The sequence below is a fragment of the Mauremys mutica genome, chromosome 13 (assembly GCF_020497125.1).
Source record: "Mauremys mutica isolate MM-2020 ecotype Southern chromosome 13, ASM2049712v1, whole genome shotgun sequence".
In the NCBI taxonomy this organism is placed as follows: domain Eukaryota; kingdom Metazoa; phylum Chordata; order Testudines; family Geoemydidae; genus Mauremys; species Mauremys mutica.
Genome location: NC_059084.1, coordinates 32,835,028 through 32,851,653, shown reverse-complemented (window position 1 = coordinate 32,851,653; position 16,626 = coordinate 32,835,028). Strand labels below are relative to the sequence as shown.

Below are 16,626 nucleotides of genomic sequence, written 5' to 3'. Positions count from 1 at the left end.
TGTCATGATTTTCTTCACAAATTGTCATCAGTCTAGGCCAGCTCTTAATAAATAGCTCTGTGATGGGATGTATAAACCCCACACTGGGACTGAGATGATTAAAGAGCAGCTCTGGGCCCAGGTGACCCCGTCCAGCCGCACCTACAGAGCATGCGCCAGCTGGAGGTGGAGCTTGAAAGGGAGCCAGACAGCTCAGAAGGGGCCTGATAGGGCAGGCAGAGAGCACCTGGAGAGAGGTGCTGCAGAACCCTGTCCCTGGGAGGCAGAGCCTGTCTGCTGCACTCAGAGGGGCTGCCGGTCAGTTACTCTCCTTTTCTTTACTGCTTTGTGTCACTCTGTGAGACTTGGGCTGGAGCCAGGGATGTAGGAAGTGGCCCAGGGATGCAGTCTTAAGGCACTCCTGGGTGCTGGACATTGTTGCCTCTTACAGGGTCCTGGGCCAGAGCCCAGTGGAGTAGGAAGGTCTGGGCTCTCTTACCAACCACCTTTGTTACAGAGAGCACTATGCTCCTCACTTCCAAACTCCCCCTTGAGGAAGCCAGGGGAGGGTAAAGACTGAAAATTCAGTGGTTAGGACTGGACACCTGGAGGAGTCCACAGATGGATGAATTCCTACCCCAGTCATGAGGGCATGAGGCCCAGTATCTTTCTTGGAACTCTGTTACTCCAGAGAGGGATAAAGCTAACTGGTGACCTGACTAGAGGATCAAGTCAACAACCAGCAAAAGACAGACTGCCATGGAGCAACAGTGCCCAGGTGAAACATTGGAGGTGAAGTGAGTAGAGACACAGTGCCCTAACCATTAGATGACTCCACCAGTGAGCACCATCCATTACAAGCTCAAAACAGTCAACCACTAAATTCCATTGTATATCTTGGGGGAGAATTAGTTTGGTTGTCCCCCAGGGGTCTGTACTGGGACCAGTGCCATTCAACATGTTCATACATGATCTGGAAAAAGGGGTAAACAGTGAGGTGGCAAAATTTGCAGATGATACAAAACTACTCAAGATAGTTAAGTCCAAAGCAGACTGTGAAGAGCTACAAATGTATCTCACAAAACTGGGTGACTGGGCAACAAAAGGGCAGATGAAATTCAATGTTGATAAATGCAAAGTAATGCACATTGGAAAACATAATCCCAACTATACATACAAAATGATGGGGTCTAAATTAGCTGTTACCAGTCAAGAAAGAGATCTTGGAGTCATTGTGGATAGTTCTCTGAAAACATCCCCTCAATGTGCAGCGGCAGTCAAAAAAGTGAACAGAATCATTAAGAAAGGGATAGATAATAAGACAGAAAATATTATATTGCCTCTATATAAATCCATGGTATGTCCACATCTTGAATACTGCATGCAGATGTGGTCACCCCATCTCAAAAAAGACATATTGGAATTGGAAAAGGTTCAGAAAAGGACAACAAAAATGATTAGGACTACGGAACAGCTTCCATGAGAAGAGATTAATAAGATTGGGACTTTTTATTTTGTTAAAGAGATGACTAAGGGGGGATATGATAGAGGTCTATAAAATCATGACTGGTGTGGAGAAAGTAAATAAGGAAGTATTATTTACTCCTTTTCATAACATAAGAACTAGGGGTCACCAAATGAAATTAATAGGCAGCAGGTTTAAAACGAACAAAACAAAATGAACAAAAGGAAGTATTTCTTCACACAACGCACAGACAACCTGTGGAACTCCTTGCCACATAATATTGTGAAGGCTAGGACTATAACAGGGTTCAAAAAAGAACTAGATAAATTCATGGAGGATAGGTACATCAACGGCTATTAACGAGGATGGGCAGGGATTGTGTTCCTAGCCACTGTTTGCCAGAAGCTGGGAATGGGTGACGGGATGGATCACTTGATGATTACCTATTCTGTTCATTCCCTCTGAACCACCTGGCACTGGTTATTGTGAGAAGAAAAGATAATGGGCTAGATGGACCTTTGGCCTAACCCAGTATGGCCATTCTTATGTTCTGCTTTCTTTAGTGAAGCTGAAGCAAAGTGGTTGCTAAAGAAGTATTTTAAAATTTCAACATTTTCCTTTTTCCTGCAGTTATACTTAAGTCGGTGGCTACAAGATGCATCAAATTAGCACTGCATCCATATGTTGTAAGTTTCAAATTCCCTTTTGAAACACTCGGAGGAGAGGAAGGTGATCAGGAACAGTCAACATGGATTCACCAAGGGCAAGTCATGCCTGACCAACCTGATTGCCTTCTATGATGAGATAACTGGCTCTGTGGATATAGGGAAAGCGCTGGACGTGATATACCTTGAATTTAGTAAAGCTTTTGATACGGTGTCCCATAGTGTTCTTGTCAGCAAGTTAAAGAAGTATGGATTGGATGAATGGACTATAAGGTGGACAGAAAGCTGGCTAGATCATTAGGCAGAGTGCCCCAGGAGTCAGTCCTGGGGCTGGTTTTGTTCAACATCTTCATTAATGATCTGGATGATGGGATAGATTGCACCCTCAGCAAGTTCGCGGATGACACTAAGATGGGTGGAGAGGTAGATATGCTGGAGAGTAGTGATAGGGTCCAGAGTGACCTAGACAAATTGGAGGATTGGGCCAAAAGAAACCTGATGAGATTCAACAAGGACAAGTGCAGAGTCCTGCACTTAGGACAGAAGAATCCCATGCACTGCTACAGACTGGGGACTGACTGGCTAAGTGGCAGTTCTACAGAAAAGGACCTGGGGGTTACAGTGGACGAGAAGCTGGATGTGAGTCAGCAGTGTGCCCTTATTGCCAAGAACGCTAATGGCAGATTGGGCTGCATTAGTAGGAGCATTGCCAGCAGATGGAGGGAAGTGATTATTCCCTTCTGTTCAGCACTGGTGAGATCACATCTGGAGTACTGCATCCAGTTTTGGGCCCCCCACTACAGAAAGGATGTGGACAAATTTGAGAGAGTCCAGCAGAGGACAACCGATACGATTAGGGGGTTGGGGCACATGACTTATGAGGAGAGGCTGAGGTAACTGGGCTTGTTGAGTCTGCAGAAGAGAAGAGTATGGGGGGGCTGATAGCAGCCTTCAACTGCCTGAAGCTCAGCTGTTCTCAGTTGTGGCAGATGACAGAACAAGGAGAAATAGTCTCAAGTTGCAATGGGGGAGGTCTAGGTTGGATATTAGGAAAATCTATTTCACTAGGAGGGTAGTGAAGCACTGGAATGGGTTATCTAGGGAGGTGGTGGAATCTCCATCCTTAGAGGTTTTTAAGGCCCGGCTTGACAAAGCCCTGGCTGGGATGATTTAGTTGGGGTTGGTCCTGCTTTGAGCAGTGGGTTGGACTAGATGACCTCCTGAGGTCTCTTCCAACCCTAATTTTCTATGATTCATTATCTTCTTTTAGATTTCTTCTCATTTTTGCTATTGTGACGCTGAGCCAGTGAGGGTTAAGCAACCAGCTGGTTGGTTGAAGTAAAAGCAACCTTTAAGGACATATTAGAAGAATATTGAAATGGTAAATAGGGCCATTCTGTATAGATAGTTAGCAAAGCCATGTTAAATAGAATCATAGAACTGGAAGGGACCTCAAGAGGTCATCTAGTTCAGTCCCTTGCACCCATGGCAGGACTAAGTATTATCTAGACCAGCGGTCCCCAACCTTTTTGGCACCAGGGACCGGTTTCGTAGAAAAAAAAATTTCTGCGGACCTGTGGGATGGTTTTGGGACGATTCAAGCGCATTACTTTTATTTTTGTACTTTTATTTCTATTATTATTGTAATATATGATGAAATAATTATACAACTGACCATAATGCAGAATTAGTGGGAGCCCTGCCCCCTATCTGACCCCCACCCACTTCCTGCCCCCCCGACTGCCTGCCCCCCTCAGAATCCCCGACCCATCCTGCTCCTTGTCCCCTCACCATCCCCCAGAGACCCCCACCACCCTGGGACCCCACCCCTGCTCCCTGTCCCCTGACTGCCCCAACCCCCACTGAGTCCTGACAGACCCCCCTGGAACACCCACAATCCAACCCCCCCCCATTCCCTGCCCCCTGCCCACCCCCCAACCTCCGCCCCCTCTCTGTGCCCTGACTGTCCCCAGGACTCCCTGCCCCTTAGCCAACCCCGCTGGCCCCAGCCTCTTACCCCCGGCTCCCTCCTCACCCGGAGCCTCAGTGCCTTGCCTGACAGCTGCAGCGTGCCTCTGGCGGGGCCTGAGCTCCGTCCTGCTCAGAGCCGCGTGGTGAGGGGGCGGGGCTGGGAGCTCCACGCCGAGCGGAGGCAGCTGAGCTCAGCCCGGAGCTCGCAGCCCCGCCCCCTCACCACGTGGCTCCGAGGGGGCGGGGCTCAGGGGCCCCGCCGGAGACACGCCGCTTGATGTGCTAGGGGTCGGTTCGCGGCCCGGTTCCTAACAAGCCGCGGACCGGTACCGGTCCATGGCCCGGGGGTTAGGGACCCCTGATCTAGACCATTCCTGACAGGTGCTTGTCTAATCTGCTCTTAAAAATCTCCCTAGGCAATTTTTTCCAGTGCTTAACCACCCTGACAGGAAGTTTTTCTTACTGTCCAAGCTAAACCTCCCTTGCTACAATTTAAGCCCATTGCTTCTTGTCCTATCCTCAGAAGTTAAGAAGAATAATTTTTCTTCCTTCTCCTTGTAACAACCTTTTACATACTTGAAAAAACTGTTATCATGTCCCCCTCAGTCTTCTCTTTTCCAGACTAAACAAACCCAATTTTTTCAATCTTCCTTCATAGGTCATGTTTTCTAGACCTTTAATAATTTTTGTTGCTCTTCTCTGAACTCTCTCCAATTTGTCCACATCCTTCCTGAAATGTGGCACCCAGAACTGGACACAATACTCCAGTTGAGGCCTAATCAGCGCGGAGTAGAGTGGAAGAATTACTTCTTGTGTCTTGCTTACAACACTCTTGCTAATATATCCCAGAAGGATTTTTGCTTTTTTTGCAGCAGCATTACACTGTTGACTCATATTTAGCTTCTGGTCCACTATCACCCCCAGATCCCTTTCCACAGTATAGAAGACTAGAGGTCCTCTATATTAACTATAGACTAGAAGTCTTGAAATGTAGGCCTGTATTGTTAGAGAATCAGAAGTAGATACTAATTCTATTTGTCTATGTTTACCGATATCTTATTAGAAGTTCAACACTGTGATCTAATTACCTTGTAGATGCTAAACATTGGTTCCTGTCTGTAATGTTTCATTACTATATTCTATTGATTCAGCAATCAAAAGGGGATATTAATATTTAGATGAAACTTGTGGTTTAATAATATAATTGTCTTTATTTCTCTTTGAAGTTTGTAGTAAACTACCTATGAACTGTTTGGATGGTTAATTGCCTTTTGCTAATCAATGCAATTAGATAGTGCTGTATGCCTAGGAAATAGAGAATTACTTCAAAGCAACAATGTACATTACCTATTCTTCGCCTAAGGAATGCCTCCTATGACCACTTGCTTCCCACAGTATTCTGGCCGGCAAGTTAAAGAAGTATGGGCTGGATGAATGGACTATAAGGTGGATAGAAAGCTGGCTAGATTGTCGGGCTCAACGGGTAGTGATCAATGGCTCCATGTCTAGTTGGCAGCCGGTTTCAAGCACAGTGCCCCAAGGGTCGGTGCTGGGGCCGGTTTTATTCAATATCTTCATTAACGATCTGGAGGATGGCATGGACTGCACTCTCAGCAAGTTTGCAGATGACACCAAACTGGGAGGAGTGGTAGATACGCTGGAGGGTAGGGATAGGATACAGAAGGACCTAGACAAATTAGAGGATTGGGCCAAAAGAAACCTGATGAGGTTCAACAAGGACAAGTGCAGAGTCCTGCACTTAGGATGGAAGAATCCCATTCACTCTTACAGACTAGGGACCGAATGGCTAGGAAGCAGTTCTGCAGAAAAGGACCTAGGAGTTACAGTGGACGAGAAGCTGGATATGAGTCAACAGTGTGCCCTTGTTGCCAAGAAGGCTAATGGCATTTTGGGCTGTATAATTAGGGGCATTGCCAGTAGATCGAGGGACGTGATCATTCCCCTCTATTTGACATTGGTGAGGCCTCATCTGGAGTACTGTGTCCAGTTTTGGGCCCCACACTACAAGAAGGATGTGGAAAAATTGGAAAGAGTCCAGCGGAGGGCAACAAAAATGATTAGGGGGCTGAAGCACATGACTTATGAGGAGAGGCTGAGGGAACTGGGATTGTTTAGTCTGCAGAAGAGAAGAATGAGGGGGGATTTGATAGCTGCTTTCAACTACCTGAAAGGGGGTTCCAAAGAGGATGAATCTAGACTGTTCTCAGTGGTACCTGATGTCAGAACAAGGAGTAATGGTCTCAAGTTGCAGTGGGGGAGGTTTAGGTTGGATATTAGGAAAAACTTTTTCACTAGGAGGGTGGTGAAGCACTGGAATGGGTTACCTAGGGAGGTGGTGGACTGTCCTTCCTTAGAGGTTTTTAAGGTCAGGCTTGACAAAGCCCTGGCTGGGATGATTTAGTTGGGAATTGGTCCTGCTTTGAGCAGGGGGTTGGACTAGATGACCCCCTGAGGTCCTTTCCAACCCTGATATTCTATTCTATGATTCTAAGAGGCTTATCAGCTGCACTTCAGCTATAAAGGAATTTTTGAGCCTGATTCTTACCATTTCAGTTCTGCTTAAACTTGGTCAGGGGAAGTTCAAGTTGCAAGACTGAGGTCTCCATGTCTATTCTGGGTTAGCCCTGCAATTCTTATGGAAGATTTGAACAAACTCTGCATATGCACTGCCTATTGCACTATATCTTTTAAAATTAATTTCAGAAAGATTTCTACTAGGGCTATTGATTAATCACAGTTAACTCATGCGATTAACTGAAAAAAAATAATCACGATTAAACAAGTTAATTGTGATTAAACACAGTTTTATATAAATTGAATATGTATTAACTATTTTTGGATGTTTTTATACATTTCAAATATATTGATTTGAATTACAACACAGAATACAAAGTGTATAATATTTTACAAATATTTGCACTGTAAAAATGATAAACAAAAGAAATAGTATTTTTCAATTAACCTCATACAAATACCATAATGCAATCTCTTTATTGTGAAAGTGCAACTTATTTTACATAACTGCACTCAAAAACAAAACAATGTAAAACTTGAGAGCCTACAAGTCCACTCAGTCCTATTTCTTATTCAGCCAATCGCTAAGACAAACAAGTGTGTTTATTTACAGGAGATAATGCTGCCAGCTTCTTATTTACAATGTCACCTGAAAGTGAGAACAGGAGTTTGCATGGTACTTTTGTAGCCAGCATTGCAAAGTATTTATGTGACAGATATGCTAAACATTCGTATGCCCCTTCATGCTTCAGCCACCATTCCAGAGGACATGCTTCCATGCTGATGATGCTCATTAAAAAAATTATGCGTTAATGAAATTTTGACTGAACTCCTTGGGGGAGACTAGTATGTCTCCTGCTCTATTTTACCCACATTCTGCCACCTATTTCATATTATAGCAGGCTATAACAGTGCCATGTGAACATCTGTTCTCACTTTCAGGCGATAATGCTGCTCACTTTCAGGTGACGTAAACAAGAAGCGAGCAGCATTATCGCCTGCAAAAGTAAACAAACTTGTTTGTCTGAGTGACTGGCTGAACATGAAGTAGGACTGAGTGGACTTGTTGACTCTAAAGTTTTATATTGTTTTATTTTTGAATGCAGTTATTTTTTGTACATAATTCTACATTTGTAAGTTCAGTTTCATGATAAAGAGATTGCATTATAGTACTTGTATGAGGTGAATTGAAAACTACTATTTCTTTTGTTTTTTTACAGCACAAATATTTGTAATAAAAATAAATATAAAATGAGCACTGTACACTTTGTATTCTGTGTTGTAATTGAAATCAATATATTTTCTACATTTTCAAACATCCAAATATATTTAAATAAATGGTATTCTATTATTGTTTCACAGTGCGATTAATCGCACAATTAATGTTTTTAATTATGCAATTAATCACAATTTTTTAAATCGTTTGACAGCCCTAATTTCTACAAATCAGCAGCCTCACCATCTCTTCTATGAAACTGTCCTAAGAACTTTATTCATATATGTATGTATAATAATCTTTTAACCAAAATAACTCTATTTTCTTTTTAAGTAATAAATATTAGATTAGCTAATAAAAACTCGCTGTAAATATGTATTTGAGTGAGATCTGAAATATTCATTGATCTGATGGGTAATGTGGCTGATCTTTTGTGATTGGTAGAACTTTCTATATGGTGAATAAGGTCTTAAATATCCCTCACTATATAGACTTGGCTGTCTGGTGAGACCCAAAAGCTGGATTGCTTAAAAGGAACCGTATTTTGGCTTCTTAGTAGCCAGTAAGGTATTACAGAAGCTGTTTTGTTGCTTGCTTGGTGAATCTAATTATAAGAATAAACCACAGGTTTGAGGGATCATCTACCTTATTCTTTGCAGTTTGCTCTGGTTGAGTATTGTCAGTATAGCCCCTCCAGTGACCACAGTCACAGCTATATTTGCAGCACCGTTTGTGACAAACCTACACACGACTTTTTCTTCAGTTTGTTACAGCTTGTATTGCTACTTCTTAAGTATTCTGCTGTATATGCATTTCCTGATGTATCAATTGTTTGAGAGACACAACCTTATTGTCTGTTGCCACACAAGCACATATTACTGGATCGTTGTGTACATTGCTCATCAAGACTCAGATTAACGAATTTCCCATCAATGTTTTTGCACACTGTTCCATTTCCTTCTCATATACTGTAACCAGCATCCTTCCTGCAATGTCTGCTCTGCCAGGAGGAGCACAGCCTGGTTGTAATGACTGAATCATGTCAATGCAATGTTTGTTCTGAACAAGACAAAAGGAAAAATGTATTGCATAAATGAACTGAGCAACCATTTCATCTATGGAGCTTTGCTGGAATGTGCTGGTCCTGATTACAAATGGAGCCATAATAAAGGTAATAATTGGAGATATACCAATCTCCTAGAACTGGAAGGGACCTTGAAAGGTCATTGAGTCCAGCCCCCTGCCTTCACTAGCAGGACCAATTTTTGCCCCTGATCCCTAAGTGGCCTCCTCAAGGATTGAACTCACAACCCTGGGTTTAGCAGGCCAATGCTCAAACCACTGAGCTATCCCTCCCCCCCCATGCTTTTACTGGAGGATGAAGAAAGTCTTTTTTGTTTTTTTGATACTGGTAATTTACTGTCTGACACATGAATAGTTGTAGCACTGCCGATGGTACCAGCCGATGACTCTAAAGTTGTAGACATTGTAAATGATGGACATTTATAACCCCTCCTGTCTAAGCTGGACCCTGAAACAAAAGGATCAAAAAGTCACTCACTCACTATTACTCAGTGCACTGTTGTTTTTTTAAATGGGATTGTAAATGAAAGATTCCTCTTACTGAAGCTGTTTGTGCCACAGTTGAAATGATATAATTTATTTGAAACCCATTTTCATAGGGAAAATTAATAAATCATAAGAATTACCTAATTTTTTTGAACCTTTACCTCTAGAACATACCAAACAGCTTGGAAAAAATGTAATACCAAAATTCATAAATGGCTAATAAAACTTTACTTTTAAATGGGTAAATTTCACCTAGGATGCTTGATTATACTGAGCAATAAAAGATCACTTCAGAAGTCCAGCAGTAACAGTAAAAATGTAATTGATAAATACTCCCACAACATACCAATTATATTCTGAACACAAATATATTGAAATTCGTAAGCAATTAATCCACTCAAAACATAAATGTATGACAATAATCTAAGTAAGCCTTTACTAGCATAGTAAACCATGGCAGGCAGTCTAAGAATGCAAAAATAAGTTTACTAACCAGCTGATTCAGATTGGTCAGACAAGTCCACATCAGCTTCAAAGTCATTGCCTTCTGAGTGGCCCTTTCTTAATGTTGTTTCCTTTTGACAACCAGGCCTTGCGTTTCCTTGTTGCACTGTTTACATTTGACTCCTGTTCCCTTTTTACCCAGAGGTAAAGGAATTTCTTGAAAATATTCCCAGATAGGTTTTTTTTAAATGAGCTGAAGCCATGGCAGTTTTTTCCCCTCCAGTTTCCAGGTGTTGAAATCAACCCAAGAGGCTGCACTCAGATGAATATTGTCCCTTAGTAAGTTTCCATGGTGGGTGGAGTTGTAAATCTTCATAATCTGAGAACTGAGCCCAACAGAACTCAGGGAGGGAGAGGCTATAAAACAGGAGTATGAGACCCCTGAGGTGGGTTCAGTGGATGATCTTGGTGAGATATATGATGGTGTCTCCTGGAGTCACAGGCTGGGTCTCAGCACCTGTGATGACTTTGTCTGTCTCTTAAACCCAGTAGCACAGCCCCAGGTCCACCACAAGATCAGGCCCTTACCACAGCACATGACCTACTGTGCCATATTCATAAAGCTTGACCTCCAAAATTCGATGTTTATCCCCCGATTTTTTCTTGATATAGAAAAGCAGTGGCTCATGGAATCAGCATATTTTTTTTTTATTTTTAAGAAGAGATTATGATAAGTTTAGGCCTTAACATATTTTGTATTAAATTCAGATTTCATTGGAAAAGAAAAAATATTATAATTTAAACAATAAAAATAAAAAAATTCAATTTTAAATTTAAAAAGTCTGATTTTTTTGTAAACCAGTTTTTTATCCACCCTGGCAGGACACCCGCCACACTGCTGAGTGGATTCAGGAGTAGAGTATGAGCCAGTAGAACAGCTTTTCGAAGAGCTTTTTGGTGAATACCAGGATCTTGATGAAAGTGCTGAGAGCGAGCTCTGAGCCCGCTGGATGCTCTGACAAAGGGCCTGCCCATCATGAAAGGCATCGTCACTGGGTTGGAGGCCCTATCCAAGTCTCCAGAGACCAGGGAAATCATACTTCAAAACACTATACTGGGGATCAGTTAAAATTGCTCTACAGAAAATCTAAAGATGACAGAAATGCAAAGTGAAGCCATCCAACGGAACTTTCCATCTGCTCAGCCCAGAGCTGTCGCCTCCCCACTAGCACAACCACACACCCCAGAGAATCAACCCCAACCCTAGCTCTGCCTCTGCTTTCCAGAGCTCTCACCACCTCAAAGCCAGCAGCCCTCTGCTCTTTCCACCCCTTCTGCATATTTTTGGAGCCAGACTCTCAGGAGGAGACGGGCGTGCCAAGCGATGCTATCTGCAGTGCAATCTTACCTGAAACAAAGCACAGTGCTTTCATGCACTAATAGTACAGCCAGTGTGGCCAACTCTCCCAAATTTATCACAGTCACAGGATTCTAGACCCTGCTGGAGCCAGTCTCACGATGACAGGAGAAGCTGCAGCCTTAACACATTTTAGCCGGCCTGGAGGAAATCCCCCTCTGAATGGCTGCTTCCCACTTCTCCACCTCCTGGGGAAGAACAGCCAATCGTAGCTGCTGCAGGAGGCAGGAAAGGAAGAAAAACAGATGGCAAAGCAACTGCACATCTACCAAGAGCCTGTGATTCCCGACAGGGCCAGATGGGGGCACTGCCTGTGAAAAGCCAACACAGGTGCCAAAAGCAGCAGGAGCAAGAAGAAAGAGCTGAAACCTCTGACCTAAGGTAAGAAAAACTGGGGCAGTGTAGCAGCAGCAGCCACTGGAGACAGAGAACCCAGACCCCTTTTTGACCCTGCCCCCTACCAGAGGGGTGGGGCCCCTTACCCCATGCCTGTGTGTCAGCCCCTTATCGCAGGCCTGGTGCCTCAGCACAGTGCCCCATGCCTGTCCCCGACGGTCAGTGACATGGTCCCACTGCCCCAGTCTGCACTGTCCCTGCCTGGGCTGCTCCTTTCCATCTACACTGTCTCTTGGGGCACCCAGCACAGGGGCATCCTCACCTGCACAGGCTCCAGAACAAGCTCACTTAAATCCACCTTTTCGGCATAGGCCTGGAGCAATGCAAATAAATCCTTCCACCTGATGGCTTCCTGTAGCTCCTGGCGCTGGGCAGCTGGGCTCCTAGAGCTCCTCTTGGCGTATTTCCTCTCGACATACTTGGAGATGATGAAATCTTTCCGAAGGGCCCTGGGGTGGTGCCAGCATGGGAAGAGAGTTAGAATTCACAGGGGAATGCACAGGCCCTGTGCTCCTGCTCCCGATCGCTCCTGCTCCACTCTGGGCAAGGCAGGCATAGGCTCGAGGCTGCCACAAGGTGGGCAGCCATCAGAGAGGCGGTGATTCCCCTCCTCTCCTGCTGCTGGTTCCTTCTTACCTCTGTCCCTCCTTTCCTCTTGCCTGGCCCCCACCCTCCTGCACCGCTCCCCAGATCATGATCCAGAAGCACTGCCAACTCTTGAGATATTTGGTGCTGTCTTAAACTGCAGCTGCTGCAGTCAGGTGATTATGTGAGAATTGCGGTTTCTATCCTTCAAAAGTCAGTTTCTGGCCACTGGAAGCAATGTCCCACATGTAAGCGAAAGGCCCACAAATCAGAAGGCAAAGGACATCATCATGATTGATATGGAGAAAGTAAATAAGGAAGTGTTATTTACTCCTTATAACACAAGAACCCAATGAAATTAACAGGGAGCAGGTTTAAAACAAACAAAAGGAAGTATTTCTTCACACAACACAGAGTCAGTCTGTGGAACTTTTTGCCAGAGGATGTTGTGAAGGCCAAGATAATAACAGTGTTCAAAAAAAGAACTAGATAAGTTCATGGAGGATAGGTCCATCAGTGGCTATTAGCCAGGATGGGCAGGGATGGTGTCTCTAGCCTCTGTTTGCCAGAAGCTGGGAATGGGCGACAGGGGATGGATCACTTGATGATTCCCTGTTCTGTTCATTCCCTCTGGGGCACCTGGCATTGGCCACTGTCGGAAGCCAGGATACTCGGCTTGATGGACCTTTAGTCCGACCCAGTATGGCCGCTCTTATGATCTTATCAAATGTTATCATCTCATGATATCTGGGCTTGACACATGATTTTGATGTGTCAAGTTAGCAATGCCGCCCTGCCTCAGGGGCACTCCGTAGATTTCTCCATATGGATTGCAATGTGCTACACTAAGGCATGGTGCTGTGAGGTGAAGGATGGGCAGGGCAGGAGTTGAGGGGGGAGCAGAGCACCAGCATGGTGCACAAGAGCACATCAACCCCTGCTGCTGCCCTCTGAATAGGAGGGCTTCAGGGGCTTTCACCAGTGGCAAGCATTGCAGGTCACAGAATGCTGGAAGCTAGCGATGGAGACACCTGCTGGCCCTTCCAGCCTATCCTGGCCAGGGCAGGATTGTTCCCCAGGGCTTATTTTCTAGCATTTTGTCCCATCTAGTTTTAAATATCCAAATCATGGGATTCCTGCCCTGTCCCCTGGGAGGCGCTTGCATCACCTCATATAGCTCAGGGGTCACTTCCTGAGATGCAGCATCTCTTTTCTCTCTCTCAGTCTCCACCCATTTCCCCAGGTTCTAGCCCCACAGATCACACTTAGACCACCCCACGCCTAGTTGTGTGTGCCCCCCAGACAGTCTTGCTTTAGCCACATCCTGCAGATTGAGCTCTCTATTCTTTCCTTATAAAGCAGAGCCTCTCACTTCATGGCTGGTTCCATTGCTCTCAGGCCTTTGTCTATATCTTTCTGACAAGGCAATGCCCAGAGCTGGATGCAGTGTTTAGAGATTCATAGATGTTAAGGCCAGAGGGCCCATTAGCATCACCTAGTCTGACCTCCTGCAAACACAGGCCAGAGAACCCACCCAGGAATTCCCAGATTCAGCCCAGAACTTGTGGTTGAGCTAGAGCAGAACTTAGAAGTAGACCACCAGCCTTGACTTCAATGTCTAGGGGATCTCGAGAGGTGCCAGTGCAGTTGCCTCCCCGGTCTGTGATTGACACTATGACACTCTACACCCCAGGGGAGCACCCTGTAACCCCCATATTTGTCATTTGTATATAGCTGTGATATTGCATATAAAGCAGGCCATGTAAGATATCATGGGAAAGGTTATGATCTGCTGAAACCCACTGTTCCATCTAAATGTGTGTATCATTAATGCATATGAAGTTATGAGAACTGTGTTGCATGGTTGTCACTTAAATATGCTGTGGGTTTAGGAAGTGCCCAGATACTAGCTCCTCAAAGACAATAACCGGGGGATGACCAACACCCAGGCAGGTGTCAAACAGACATTGTCCAGCAAGGGAGCTACAATACAATGACTCACTTGCACAAAGGCACAGCAGGGGAATTGCTCAACCTTGCCTGATGACTCAGCAATGCCCACCAGACATGCCTGGACTTGTGTTCTCCAAGCACATGGGACTAAGGGTATAAAACAGAACACAGTGGCCCCATGCTCGGTCTTTTCTCCTCCCCTCACCTATGCTGCAAGCAACAAGGATGCTCAGAAGACTTCAATAGAGGAGTCTGGCCCAGGTTTACGGGACAAACCTGTATATTGAGAACTGTAGGATTCAGTGGGGGTGAGAACATTGCTTGAGCTAAATACTGTCTAGTGTGATAAGAGTTAAGGTTGAGACTGAGTGTTTATATTTTCTTTTCCTTTGGTAACCACTCTGACTTTTTGCCCATCACTTCTAATCACTTACAATCTATCTTTCGTAGTCAATAAATTTGTTTAACTGTTTATCTTTACCAGTGAGTTTGCCTGAAGTGTTTGGTAAATGTGCTCAGGTTTACAAAGGCTGCTGTGTATATCCACTTTCCATTCATGAAGTGGTGAACCAATTAATAAATTTGCATTGCTCAAGAAAGGGTCTTCAGCAGTGCAAGATGGTATATTCCTGAGGTACTAGGCTGGGAGCTGAGGGAATCTGGCTGGTATCATAGAATCATAGAATTCAAGATCAGAAGGGACCATTATGATCATCTAGTCTGACCTCCTGCAAGATGCAGGCCACATTAGCCGATCTACCCACTCTTTTAGCAAGCGACCCCTGCCCCATGCTTCGGAGGAAGGCGAAAAACCTCCAGGGACACTGCCAATCTGCCCTGGAGGAAAATTCCTTCCCGACCCCAAATATGGCGGTCAGCTGAACCCCGAGCATGCGGGCAAGACTCTCCAGCCATACCCTCTGAAAGAGGTTAAGAATATCATATCATTGACCCATTTTGACCCAATTAAGTACCAGTTTGGCACTTAATTGACCTATTGACTAAGCCCATTATCCTATTATACCATCTCCTCCATAAACTTATCTAGCTTGATCTTAAAGTCATGGAGGTCCTTCGCCCCTACTGTTTCCCTCGGTAGGCTGTTCCAGTATTGCACTCCCCTGATGGTTAGAACCCTTCGTCTAATTTCAAGCCTAAATTTCCTGACTGACAATTTATATCCGTTTGTCCTCGTGTCTACATTAGCACTGAGCTGAAATAATTCCTCTCCTTCCCTGGTATTTATCCCTCTGATATATTTAAAGAGTGCAATCATATCTCCCCTTATCCTTCTTTTGGTTAAGGAAAACAAACCGAGCTCCTCAAGTCTCCTGTCATACGACAGGCCTTCCATTCCTCGGATCATTCTAGTGGCCCTTCTTTGTACCCGTTCCAGTTTTAACTCATCCTTCTTAAACATGGGAGACCAAAACTGCACACAATACTCCAAATGAGGTCTCACCAACGCCTTATATAACGGGACTAGCACTTCCTTATCCCTACTAGAAATACCCCGCCTAATGCAACCCAAGACCGCATTAGCTTTTTTAACGGCCACATCACATTGCCTACTCATAGTCATCCTACCTTTCTCGCTGTGATTCGTGAGTGGCTCTGGGGGCATTCATGCAATCTAGCTGGGTGTGGGGCACCACATGCAGTTGTACTGAGTGATGATAGCACCTGGAGGGGTTTGCTGCTTGTCACCAGTAAGGCATTGTGAGAGACAACCCAGATTAGTCAGTTAAGGGGGCACAGCAGTCCCACAGTCCTAGGTTGCACCTCGGGGATACTGTCACAGACACCTTTATCCAGGCAGCCCAGATTCCCTTGGAGCACCTCAGTGTGCTGGAAGCACAGTGGAATTTGCTGACTACTCTCCAGCAGCTGTTCCTGTTCCCACCTGCTGTGGGCTTATTTGGTGTTATTTCTCCCTAGAAGTACAGTCTTGTATTTTTCCAAAATGAATCTCGCCTTGTTATTTCTACTGTGTGTTTCCACTTCCTTTGTTGGATTTCTGCCCTCACTCACGCTGGACCTGATCCCCCTTTGGGCTACACCTGGCACTGGCATTTACACCTGTGCACAGTGGCTGTAAAATTCTGCCATTTCAACTCAGTAGCATCCACTGCACATCATGCCCTGGGGCACACGACTACTGTGCCCTGGGGCAATGGGGGGCTGGGCCCACAGTCTTATCTGAAATGTAACTGATATGAAGGTCGTTACTGAAGAGTTGGCACCCAAGGGTATGCCCCTGCCCATGGCACCTTCCCACGCTGAGGAGTGTTTTCCAATGCACTCAGCATTGGTCTAACTGCTCTCATTGACACCCAGGGAAATCTACCAGTAACATTAAAGGGAACTGGGCGCCCACGCTCCAGGCAGCTTTGGAAATCTCAGCCCTGAAGTCACATCCCCCCTGCTTGAA

General features: G+C 44.9%; 1 protein-coding gene across 1 annotated transcript in view; it reads right to left on the bottom strand.

The window, feature by feature from the left end:
* The window catches only part of LOC123347263 (arf-GAP with SH3 domain, ANK repeat and PH domain-containing protein 2-like), a 105,977-nt gene that overhangs the window by 28,979 nt on the left and 60,372 nt on the right, over positions 1–16,626 (bottom strand). Inside the window, exon 17 of the mRNA XM_044984667.1 lies at positions 11,920–12,106. Coding sequence (XP_044840602.1) covers positions 11,920–12,106 — 187 coding nt within the window. The remainder of the gene's footprint in view (positions 1–11,919; positions 12,107–16,626) is intronic.